Source organism: Leiobunum rupestre, chromosome 4 (assembly GCF_980474605.1).
Source record: "Leiobunum rupestre chromosome 4, qqLeiRupe1.1.hap1, whole genome shotgun sequence".
NCBI classification, from domain to species: domain Eukaryota; kingdom Metazoa; phylum Arthropoda; class Arachnida; order Opiliones; family Sclerosomatidae; genus Leiobunum; species Leiobunum rupestre.
Window position 1 is genome coordinate 2,736,240 of NC_143387.1, and position 12,892 is coordinate 2,749,131.

The 12,892-nt window shown below is 37.6% G+C and overlaps 1 protein-coding gene across 1 annotated transcript in view; it reads left to right on the forward strand.

The window, feature by feature from the left end:
• The first annotated feature begins 255 nt into the window (after positions 1-255).
• Positions 256-12,892, forward strand: part of LOC149945886 (glucose dehydrogenase [FAD, quinone]-like) — a 36,628-nt gene continuing 23,991 nt past the window's right edge. Inside the window, exons 1-3 of the mRNA XM_090170630.1 lie at positions 256-291; positions 356-632; positions 9,740-9,951. Of these exons, the coding sequence (XP_090026756.1) occupies positions 256-291; positions 356-632; positions 9,740-9,951 (525 nt within the window). The remainder of the gene's footprint in view (positions 292-355; positions 633-9,739; positions 9,952-12,892) is intronic.

Here is a 12,892-nt window from a genome sequence, read left to right on the forward strand (position 1 = left end):
AAAATTCTTATAACCCGCTCCTTTCGCAAGTTTGTTCCTGAAGCCTTCACTTCAAGTCTTAACCAAATACTCAATACTCTTCCTACTACTTCTTCAGTGGACGAACTATGGTCATTCGTACGTGAGAACCTAATAGCTCTTCTTAATGTGCACGCCCCGTATATTTCACGTCGTTGTACATTAAACACGCCTCCGTGGTTCACAACCACTCTTCGTAAACTAACTTATTATCGCGATCATCACAGATCTAGAACAATGCCAAATTCCACAATGAACAATACAAATATTTCCGTAATTTAGTAAACAATCAACTTAAGTGGTCTAAAGCCTCACATATTCGATCTGAAATCTACAGTGTGCTGGGAACTCTCGTTTGCTATGGAAAACATTTAAGCGTCATACTAAATGTCTGAAAAAACCAATTACTCGGTTGGCTGTTGGTCAAGAAATTATAGACGATCCATACGAAATAGCCTGTGAACTTAATAACAACTTTGTTAGTACAAGACTCTGGCCTAGTGTACTTCGATTTCTACCTCCTACAACTGCCACAGTTGAGCCTTTTGTTTCGCTTCCAGAGGTTTTTACTCAATTAAAGTTCTTATCTGCAAATAAGGCAACAGGTCCCGATGGTATAACATCGAAAATTTTGAAAGGATCCGCAAATATTTTGGTGGAGCCATTAACTAAGTTAATAAATTTGAGCTTCGCCAATGGGCACTTTCCATCTGATTGGAAGATCGCGCGCATCTCTCCGGTATATAGAAGCAAATATGATCTTCAGGTGTACCGTCAAATTGCCGTTTTATAATCGGTCACTGAAGGACAAATGCCCAAATATTTAACGAATCAAACATTTTATATGCCATTCAATCTGGGTTCGGTCCTCGACATAACACCGTAACGTGTATTTTGAATCTACTTGAGGAACTAGTTGATGCTCTTTCTCAGGTATATTATGTTGGGGTTGTGCTCCTAGATGTTGCGAAAGCGTTCGATTCCGTTGATCACAAGATTTTGCATCAATCTTGAGAAAATTGGCTTTGCTCGTGACACTCTCGCTTGGTTTGAGTCGTATCTGACCGACCGGACGTACCCAATTTGTCATGATAGAAGCCTTAGAAGGCGTCTCTTCCGAGCCAAGTTATTCACACATTGGATGTCAACGAGATTGCCAAATCGCTTAAATATAGTACGGCCCATCTTTTCGCTGATGACGCTGCTTCAGTTTGTAAATCGCTATCTCCTGTAACCTTAATTAAGTTATTGTATGCGGACGTTCAGAACATCGAACGGGGGTATGAAGAACTACACTTGCCCCTCCAAAAAAGCAAATCAACATTTATGGTTTTCGGAATAGCTTATAAACTGAGTGTTTCAACATGTAAAGGAGCTGCCTATAAGCGGTGTATCTCGAGTTACCTCGGTTAAGTACCTTGGTGTGCACATTGACGAAGAACTAACATTTGCCCCGTTGGCTCGAACGCGTGGCATTCAGGGCTTGCCACCACCCTCCTACGCATTGTAACCCGGCCACCTGAATTAATGGCTTGAAAAGTCACTTGACGACTTAGGCCTGAGGTGGTGCCTTGGGTATTAGCCTAGCTGATTATGATTATGATACTGAACCAGCGACTGTGGTGTATTCGCTCACTTAAGCCTGCACTCGATGTCAAGCACTTGAATACTCTTTATAAAGCCCTAGTGCAGCCTTTGTTTGATTACGGTGACGTATTTTATCATGCTGCCTCCGAAAGCCGTTTGAAGCCGCTTCAGATTTTGCAAAATATGGCTGTGAAAACAATCATTGGCGCTAAACATCACTCTTCGGCCACTGAGGCTCGTTTGACATTTCAGTGGATTACAAATAAACAACTCTATATCTTTCACCTTCTAATATTCATATATAAAATTTACTATCATAAAGTACCAGAATATGACACAACGTTTCACGCAAACTTCTTCTGTGCACAATTATAACACCACCAATAGTGGGACTACGTTTTACCTTGAAAACCTTCCTCATAAACTTCGCAAAGTCAGTCCCAGATACAGGGGAATTTCATGGTGGAATGCTCTTCCTTCCAAATTCTTATCTTGCAACCCTACACTCTCAATTTTTAAGTCAAATATGAAAGATTTTGTTCTAACATTTTAATCCAATTTTGTAAATGTTTTGTATCATGGACTCAGCTGGAAATCAGTAATCGTTACTGAGCTGAATATCCCAAATAAAGCCTTATTATTATTATTAAATCATTCCATTTTAGGGCTGGGAAATGGGTCACGGACGTAACACTATTTATCTTACGATAGTAAACGCAAAAGCGGATGAATGAACTGGGCTTGCCCGTTGGCTCTGTGACCGTTGGGTAATATTGTCGGGCAAAAATCTTACCTACATCTCCTTAAAACGTTCCAATTTACAAGTTAGTGATAATCCTCTACTAAACCGCTAAACTCAAAATCTGGTGTCGCGATTTCTTTCACTTCGTAGGTTAAGCAGCCCGTTCCTGTAAATTAGTTTGGCCATCGTGATAGCCAACATTGACAAAGTAGCAGCCATTTCCAGTTAATCCATAATTAGTTCAATATGATCGCCTTAAAGTACCAAAAGTTCCGAATCCAGGGACCCAGTTAATTGTCACCTAACAGGAGAACTAGAATATGACAGTGAAGTTTGTAGGTTAGCAATGGCATTGGGATCTCTTTGGTGATAAGGGAGGTAACTAAAAAATTTTGTTACCTGGGTTCAAACGGTTATCCGTAAAGAATCAAAAAATACAACAAGAACATTAAAAATTATTTCAAACCCCCTTAAAAATCCCCAAAAAAGTCGTTTGACCTTAAGCCAACTGTTAAACTTTAACCGTTGCCACTAATGTGAGGTACTATTGACAAGCAGGACGTGAAACTATAGTTCTTAAAAAAATAAGAACCAAATAAAAGACTCGCTTTATACACACTTATATTTAGAAGTGTAAGAAATAAAAGCCACTTACGAACAATGTTAAAAATGTGTTTATCTTCCCTACCGTAACCCTAACTTACCAACCCTACTAGGTAAACTATTTCCCTTTATCCCGTAGTGAAGCCTTGGTAGGAATTCACCTAATGAAACCACAGTGTAGTCACGATTTGGACAACGCTGCAGGGTATTGGCAAAAGATGTGAATTTGCACGATCCCTGGCCTGACACGTCTCGCACCGACGAATAAATTTTGTTATTTCTTTTAAAATATTTGGTCAATAAAATGTGGCTTTACTTTGATGAAATATGTGTATTTGTATTAACTCTAGGGTTCATAATGATGCTGGAATTCACAAACGTTCCTCTCCAAAAACTTAGCTTTCTGGGACAAGTGGCCATTAGTGCATTATTATCTTGGTTGTTAGGGCCCTACGCAGAATTACGTTACCCTACTACCCTGGCGTATCGCCGAAAATAAGTAATATTATAACGAAAGAAACTAAATGGAGGATGACGTTCAAACCTCTAAATAAAATTGGCAGTCATTTCCTTCATTTAAAGATAAGCGGAATAAATAAGATCATTGTAGGGTCTATAAGATCAGTTGCGATTGCGACATGCTGCGCATAGGACAGACGCAGATAAGATTATTTACTCCTCTCAATGAATATAAAAAAAAGTACTGCCAAAGAACAATTTGAGAAATCAGCCTTAGCATAACATATATAGAAAACCCGTCCCACAAAATTAATTGGGACGAAACAAACCTAATTTACAAATCTAAATATCAGACAGAACTCAATCTTATTAAATCGAAAGTTAAAGCGTTAAACCGAGATCTGGTCCCAAGTCCCGATTTGGTAAATTTTGGGAAGTTTGTCCTCACCTGACAAGTGAATAATTAATCCATGCAAAGATTATTTATATAAAATAAATTAAAAATAGAGATATAAAGATTTTGCCCCCCCCCCAACTAACTTTTACACTAGTCTTGGAGTACTAAAGACATACAGATATAAGTCGTTTCTAGACGCAGGTCGATACGCAACAAAGAATGTAAGGATTGTATCTTCATGTCGATTTAGTGACTACTTTGTTCCCTGAGCCTCGGATTAAATTTAATTGGCTCGCAAAATCACGAACTGCTCGAAGCACAGTCATGTAACTAGGTCCCCTGTTTGAATACAGCCTTCTTAGTAACTGAATAACGAAAATAGCGTTACGATTACTTTGAACCTAAAATAGCCATAAAGGCGCACTGATCGCGATAGTAAGGCATACTAGAATTGCATTAATTCCTTCAAGAATGAGTTAAAATATTGAGGGTTTTTCTGTAAATATTGAATGATATAATGACCTTTGTCCGTAATTAACAGTAATGTAAACGTTGCTTTCGAATCAGATTCTAAAATGTGAAAAAGTGTGATCTTTTTTTATCGTTGTCTTAAAAGAGGTTTTACCGAGTCTTATTTATAGCAATTATTAAATTATTCTAAGCTTAGAATTTTCCGAAAGTTAAGGAAGGTTCGCTGTTTTTAAAGTTCATTTTGGACCTGTACATGTTTCAATTTAACTTTTTAAGTTTATTATTCATTACTTTCACTGAACGGTTCGCCTAAAGCTTTATTTCATTTTGTTATATTTTATATATTGGATTTGGAATTGCAAAAGTAAGATTTGCGTTGAATTATCCGAATGTTAGGGAAGGTTCGCTGTTTTTAAAGTTCATTTTGGACCTGTACATGTTTCAATTTAACTTTTTAAGTTTATTATTCATTACTCTCACTGAACGGTTCGCCTAAAGCTTTATTTTATACTGTGATATTTTATATAGTTAAATTGTAATTCCAAAAGTAATATTTGGATAGATATTAAAATTAAGCTTCGAGAAACAGTAATTTCTAGAGTACATTTTTCTTCCGTTAGTCTTAATTTTTTTAAGGAATAGTATTAAGTGGCTAAGTTTTATTTTGCTTCTGATTTAAAAATTAATTTTATTGTTTTTTTTTACATTTGTATAAAGAAGGTTATTTAAGTTTAGTTCGAAATTTATTTTGTTTTATAAAAATTAAATAACTATAAGTTTTGTAATTTATATGTTAACTGCTAATACTTGCAGAGTTCGTGTTATTACAATCAAATTGTACACTTGTTGCTGAATTTTTCCATTTTCTGGTATTTTAATGTTTTGAATAAAATTTTAATATCAAGTTTGGCTTTTTAAATTATTTGTTCAGAATACGATATCCAATGAACGTCCTAGTTTCATCCCTATTGAGCCATGATTGAACCAAATTAAAGGCCTAAAGACATCTCTAGGTTTTATAGAAAGACATCCAGGGGACGACCACCGTAATCGCCGTTGGATGTTCGAAAACTCGTCCCCGGGACGTACTACGGCTATAGACAAACCGGACATTTGGACGTCCTTTAACGTCCAACCGACGTCAACCCCGGATTTTGGGATGTCCTACGGACGAAGGCAAGATCCGAGTGTGAAGTCTATCGGATGTCCATAGGACCTAAAATAGGGCAATGATCTCAATACAGAAAATTGGGGCCAACCACCTACATAACCCACTTACACCCGGGACTCACAAAAACCGTAGTCCACAACCACAAGCACGCGATCAGTGCCGCAAATAAACGTTAATAAACAAATTAAATAAAGTATTATGTATGTCTTTAAGATATTTCAATACCGTACTCCATAAATACATTTGTAGAAATGTCCTTAACGCTATTAGGATTTTTTAATCTATTTTCAATATCGATATAAAAAATTACACTATTTCTTTAATTTTTGTTGAAAATTAATAATAATAAATAATAATAATAAATAATAATCAGGTAGGCTAAAACCCAAGGCACCTCCTTAGGACTAGGTAATCAAGCGACTTTTAAAGACATTAATGCAGGTGACCGGAGTACAATGCGTAGGAAGGTGATGTCAAGAACTTCGTGCCACGCGAGCCAACAGCTCCGTACACTAACTACTATCGTTAACCTCAAGTAGTTTATTTGAAAGGGGAAACTGAAGAGCTTGGGAAGAAAACCCCTCTTACCAATGGGGAGATAACTCAACGCAGATAAATCCGAATTTATTTCTTTAGAATTACTTTGGAATAGTTATGTAAAGAAAGTCTCTAGAAAACGAACAGTGGGCAAGGTTTCAGTGTTTTGGGATTTCAAAATGGCTAAGCATTGTACACTTTCGGGGGTAGCGAAGACAAAGAGGGGTGTTGGCATGCTTTGAGCAAATATCCATATCCATGCAAATTCATAATAACTAGGCCATCTTTCTGTAACAAATTTATAGCTTCATAATTCATTTGTGGGTGTTTAGAGCACTCTATCATAAAATTATTAGTTCATTTTTATTGAAAATGTATATGAAAATGGTCTGTCTCCTAGAAGTACAACTAAAATATCTAACAAAAGACAACAATAGTAAAATACGATTTTAAATTTCATTTATTACAAAAGCACTGATCCTTCGTGGTAGCTACGATGAAGGTTCTGTTACAATCAAAATTGAAATAAAAGATAACTTTGAGGGTACGGGGTCACCCACTTTTTAATCGGGTTTGACAATTTTTTTATTACTAAAATACAAATGCGCTGAACCAAAATTCGATATTTTATTTGAAAACCGAAAATTATCTAATAGCAAAACGTACACGTTTTTCCTATAGTAAATGTTGGCCAGCATGGATGAAAAAACCAAATTAAGGTAAATGTTCTAGTGAACCATTGATGATGAACATGTGTTCGTTGTCTGGGGTTATTGACGTTCACGCACATGTAGTGTATTCATACATTTCCCTTCTGCAGTATCACACGGAAAAAATTTCCGTTTTCAATCGGGCTTAACGCGCTCTCCGCTCGCAAAAATCTCATAACGAAACAATTAGGCCAATCCGGAAATAAAGGTTAAGCAATACGGTAATGGATCTAAATGTTCTTCTCATAAATTTCCTTGTGTGTGTCTGTGGATCACTTGCAATGAACTGCAGCTTCGTAATTGGTAAGTAAAAAACGTTAGTTTACATCTCGGTTTTTATTTGTATCTATAATACATCTACCTTGTGAACCAAATCTAACGTGTATATTGTAGCTGTTATAAGGCATTGCGGTTGTTATTTGAAAAAACATTATTGTTAATACAACTGAAAGGCGTTTTATTTTTCATTTCTGAAAGGTTAAAATTGGAAATGCTACTAGGTTTTATAACGGAAAGTTTTATAGGTTTTATTACGCGTTCATATGTTTCATTACCTAAAGGTTCATAGATTTCATAACCCAAAGTTAGGTAGATCTCATAATGCAAAGGTTCGTTGATTTATTTACGCAAAGGTGCATCGATTTCATTACACAACGGTTTCATTCGGGAAAAGTTTACGAACTTCATCCTTGAAATTATTGTAGTCTTCATTGATTTCTGATGGGATCCGTTTTCCGATGTTATCTTCCTTTTGCCAAGACTGTAACTGATAGATTTTTATATGTTATCATAAAATGAAGTACATGTATATATTGTATTCCACTTAAAATTTTCTGCAAAATAATTTTAGCCATTCGACCATTCGTAAAGTGCAAGACTTCCTTAATATTTTAAAGGGTGCTTTATGAGCTAGAAAGGTGGGTCAAAATCATTTAGATTTGTCAGAAAGAAGAAAATTAAATTAAAATCACAAATAATTTTCATTACAAAGTCGAAGGGGCTAAAGGTTTTGGGTGAAAATATTTTCATTTGGGTTATACTTTAACTTATATATGTTCGGGACTATGACTATCAAAATGCACTTACATCCAGTGAAGTAAATAAAAGGGGGTTTTCCGCTTAATCCACTCATAAGCATCGACTATATTTAATGTTCTTCTTCTCATTAGTAATTGATGCATACAATTTTTCCCAAATTAAAAATTGAGTCAATCCAAATTCGACTTTGATCAAATATTTCAAACCAAAATCTTTTTAATTTGACCAATATTTTATGTATGAAATAAACTATATTCCGATTTGATCAAAATTATACAATCTTAACAGTTATGAAATTGGAAAAATATTACTAAATAACCCTTTAAATACGCATTGAAATAATTATTTTTTAATTATTAATGTTCTTAAGCTTAACAAGTGAATATTGTGACAATATTGAGACAATTACAAATTATTAAAATCAAGGCTATCGGTCTTTTATTTCAAATTCATACCATTGTTTGTACAGGAAATACAAAGTGCGTACAGTTATTGAACTCTGTATCTCGTGCAACAATAAAAAAATCGTATTTCAATAAAGTATCATCATTAGCAAGTTCATTAACTAATTAATGTAAACATTAATGTTTTCGGTTTTTTTAGAACGGGTATAAAACTAAATAAATGGTTCATTTGTGTAGCTCATCTAATTGTTTCTTAGAACAAAGTATTCTATCTGACGACTTACTGGACGCAGTCGTGATAAAAATATGGCAGATTTATCTCTAGTAATAAATCTGCTGTGTTGAAAAACTTATATAGCGTCTTTAGCAAAGTACTACATTGCCTTACCAATAAAGTCTGTTCAAATATCGATTGTACCAACTCATGATTTCGCCCAAAAGTTTAAAATCGAACACCTCCAAATCCAAAGATGGTTAGTTCGCCTCTGAACGCGCTGTTCAACTACATCGCTCTTGTACCGAATAAGCTGCTTATTAAAGAAAAGTTATTTTTTTCCAAAATTGGTATCTGATCTTAAGTACTTAAAACTGAGACGGATATAATGTTCAGAACCTGAGTGGATAGGTGAACGCTACGTGGGCGATAATAGTGTTGCGTAGTCTTTTTTGGTGGATATTACTTCACAAATAAAATCAAAACTTATAGTATCTGCACCGACTAACTTTTAAAAGAGTAAGAAAACTTAAATTGTGTTAACAAACTGGGGTGGCGGAGTGGTTAGCACTTTCACCTCGCAGTAAGAGGAACCGGTTTCGGTCGGAACTTGTGGCACTGGGTGAAAACCCGGAACTATTCCTTCTGCTTTGAATTATCTCCCCACTGGTTAAAAGGGTTTTCTCCCAAATTCTTAAGTTCCCAGTTTCCATAAAAGGACTGCAGTGCTTAACGGTTATAGTACGTGTAGGGAGCTGTAGGCTCGCTTGGCATGAAGGGCTCGCCACCCCTTTCCTACGCATTGTAACTTTTCCAGGTTTTAAACGGCATTAAAAGTTGCTAGATGGCTTGGGCCCTAGGCGGTGCCTTGGGTATTAGCGTAGCTGATTTTTTTATTTATGGAAAACCTCGTTAAGGTTTGATCTCCAGAAATCTTCGTTAATGCCCCCCATACCTTGAATTTGGATCTCCGAAAACCTTATCCAATGCTCCCATCCCTTGATAAATGAACATCGCTAACCTTCATCAGTATCCCCTGCTCTTGATATTCCGAAACAGAAAGCATCCTTCCTTTCAGCTCGAGTTAACGAAGTTACTTTTTGCCCTAGGAGCAACAAACCGACAAGAAGAACGGAACCAGCAAAGCATTTTATGGGTTTTCCCTTTCCGACGGTAGCAGGCCTCAAAGAATCTAGCCAATGTGAAATGTACACACTAAAATGCGCGTCTGAAAACGCGTTGAGCTCCCATTGTGTGGGTTGTGTTTGTTGTTCCTAGCATTTGCGTGCCTTCTTAAAACAATCTTCCCTTTGCCTTTATCCCGTACTACCGATTTGCTAAGTCATTGATTTGTTGATTTCCGGACGCTATTGGACGTTTCTTTCCAGTTGGAGCGGGGTCAGCTGGATCGTTATTGGCGAATCGTTTGACCGAAGACCCGTCAGTTTCCGTTTGCCTGATTGAAGCGGGAGGATTCGCCCCGGAATTTCTCCAAATTCCTTTCTCAAGTATTGCGATAACGACCGTAGGCTTAGGAGATTTACTATGGGGATTCGAAATCGAGCCTCAAACTATCGCTGGTAAAGCTTTTACGAATCGAGTAAGTAATGAATACTTTCGAGCAGATGGCATTGAAATTTTCTGAGCGATTAAATATTCATAGTTAATTGACCTATTGAAGAGGTTATATTTATTGTTTGTTTCATTTTAATCATTCAAGGTGTTATTTTGGTTGAAAGAGTACCAAGGACAGCTAAATAATTAGGCTTTTTAATACCAGTTAAGCTTCTTCTTGTTGTTTACATTTTCAAAATATTTTTTGCATAGATAGACTTTTGCCGTAGTGCTTAAATAAATATGAAAATTTCTTACTTCATAATTAACTTATTATAATTATTTAAGTATTTAGTTTTTGTTTTAAATATTGCTCTAGTATTTAGAGAAAGTTTCTACGAGGGAGATCGAAATCTCGTTGATTTCTCTGGCTAAAATGATTAAACCATTTGGAAAAAGGCTTTGCCAATCCCAAAGCTTCTTTGTTAAGTTATTTTTTACATGCTTTTCATTTTATGCCTTTGAAAAACTAACAATATTGTATTTGGAACCAATCGTTGGGAAACTCTAACACGGCAATTTAGAGGTATTTTCCGAAATACAGGAGTGCAGTGTTAGTCATAGCGCCTTCTAGTTTCAAAGATTAGAAAAGACGAAGGTATTATAAGAGATCCTGGCAGTTATAGCGATGCGAAACTCTATATACCCTAAGCAAACCAGTTTTTTTTTAATTTTTGCCGATCGCAGCGATGCCTGTACGTGGGGAGTAATCGCAGAGATCCTAGGATTGTTACCGTCAGGCCCGTAGCCAGGGGGGGGGGCAGTACGGGTGCCGCCCGTACTGGAATCTCTTTCGCCCGAACTAGCCTTTTCTGCAACTCAACTCCGAGTCTCCGACGCCCCCTTTTGGGACAATTCGCCCCTCCTAAAATATGGCTCGCCCGCTCTTTATCGATGTCCTGGCTACGGCCCTGGTTACCGTTGTTTACAATTTTTGCGTCTCTCGGCTTGAAAAGGGCGCTTCCTTCCAGCCGAAGGGCGGCCTGATGCTTGCATTTTTTTGTCAGTTTCGCATCTCTATAACTGCCAGGATCTCTGGTATTATCTTTCTTAACACAACGTTAAGAATATATATATTCGTAGGTTACATTTTTACAGTGAGTTTCGAAAGGTTATGCAAAACTTTTAAGGAGTTGTAGGGGTGAGTTTAGAAGTATGCCTGATTAATTCCCATTTTCCTACTATGAGGTAAAATTGCGCCAAAGAGCTTCAAAGTGTGGCCTACTAGCCCCTGGAAGTAGGCTGCAACACGAGCAAAACAAAGTAGCAGGGAAATGCGATCATTAAGGTTTGGGTTCATGTGATAGGTAAAAAAGGACTTTGTAAAAAAATCTACGTAACCAGCGTAAATAAGTAAACTTAAACAGTATTTAAAGTCTTGACGGACCGCGATTTCTCATCACTTTAAAACTGCATCAATGGAGTTCCCTTCAAAAGAACTGGCGGATATTCATTTCTTGATTAGTGGATGGCAATGCTTTGGCTGCTCAACATCTCTACCAGACAGAGGTGGACCAATGATGTGATTACTCTCGAACGTGTGAGGGTTCAAGTTGCTAATAGTTGCTTGATTTTAGAGCAAACCCGCTGAAGACCTGAGTCGCCCCCAGCTACCTCTAACAGAGCGTGTTGCATGACAGCAAGAGGTATCTCGCTCTGGGCTGCTTCGATCTCGCTGCGCAGGGCGTGTTCTCTCTAAGCGAAGATTCGCTTACGTGGCGGTGAGCGAGCTTAGCGAGTTCGGAGGGAATATTTTTATCTTTTAGTTCTTTCGATGCCGAGAAAGGTCGATTCCAATCATTTTGACGTTGCGTTCACAAGCTATCTTTTTTACCTCTCCGAGGGGACTTTGTACCCTGGAGGGGTATTACAATCACCGTGTCTGTCTGTGGGTCTGTCTGTCTGTCAGGCCTGTGAACGCGTTCGCATTTTCGGTGCAAAGGGTAATCACAGCGTACCCAGTTTCTTAGAATCAGGGAAAAGGTTTTTCCAAAAGCGCCCTCTATTTGTCATTGGGTGTAGTATATTTTTTTAATCGGCTGGGATTCGAACCTGAGCCCTCTTGCACGACAGGTGAGCGTTCTACCGCAGAACCACGGATACAGTTACTCTTCACTGAACATTAAAAACTCTTCCGAGTAGAGGTATATTTTGGCTTTCCAACTTGTTTTAAAACGGCGAGTGTTTTTTCGTGAACAGAGGGAAATTTCGCTACCTAATATTGTTCTCAGAGCCGGTAAATCAGCGTCCGGTTCACACGGCGAACAAATGTACGGCTATTTAATGTTGACCAAATATGCGTTTAAAAAAGCGTAAAACCCAAGGTAGTACAATTTGAGTTTTATATCCCACACATTTATGCTTTTGCATTAGTTACGGACTGCTTTATCAATGTCTAAAAGGACCTGCCTTATTTTAAGCTTCTAATATACTATGTTTTCAGTCAGTGGTGTAGCAAGACCTTTAGTCATCTAAAAATTGTGAATTGTCGATTATGGTACTTGGACCGTCGGTGATAGTACTTGTAACGTCGGCGATGGTACTTGTAACGTCGGCGATGGTACTTGTAACGTCGGCGATGGTACTTGGACCGTCGGCGATGGTACTTGGACCGTCGGTGATGGTACTTGGACCGTCGGTGATGGTACTTGGACCGTCGGTGATGGTACTTGGACCGTCGGTGATGGTACTTGGACCGTCGGTGATGGTACTTGGACCGTCGACGATGGTTCAAGTACTTTCATCAACGGTACAAGTACCATCAGAGTTATGCTGTTCGAGTTTCGCGCAGATAATTACAGGGCATAGTTACTTTGAAGTTATTTCTATAATTTATAGGAATCTCGCTCGTCGGTGTGGCGTATTTTAGAGAGCAAGATACTACCATGAAACAGAAAGCTACTTATGAAATAACAGTAGAAATGATT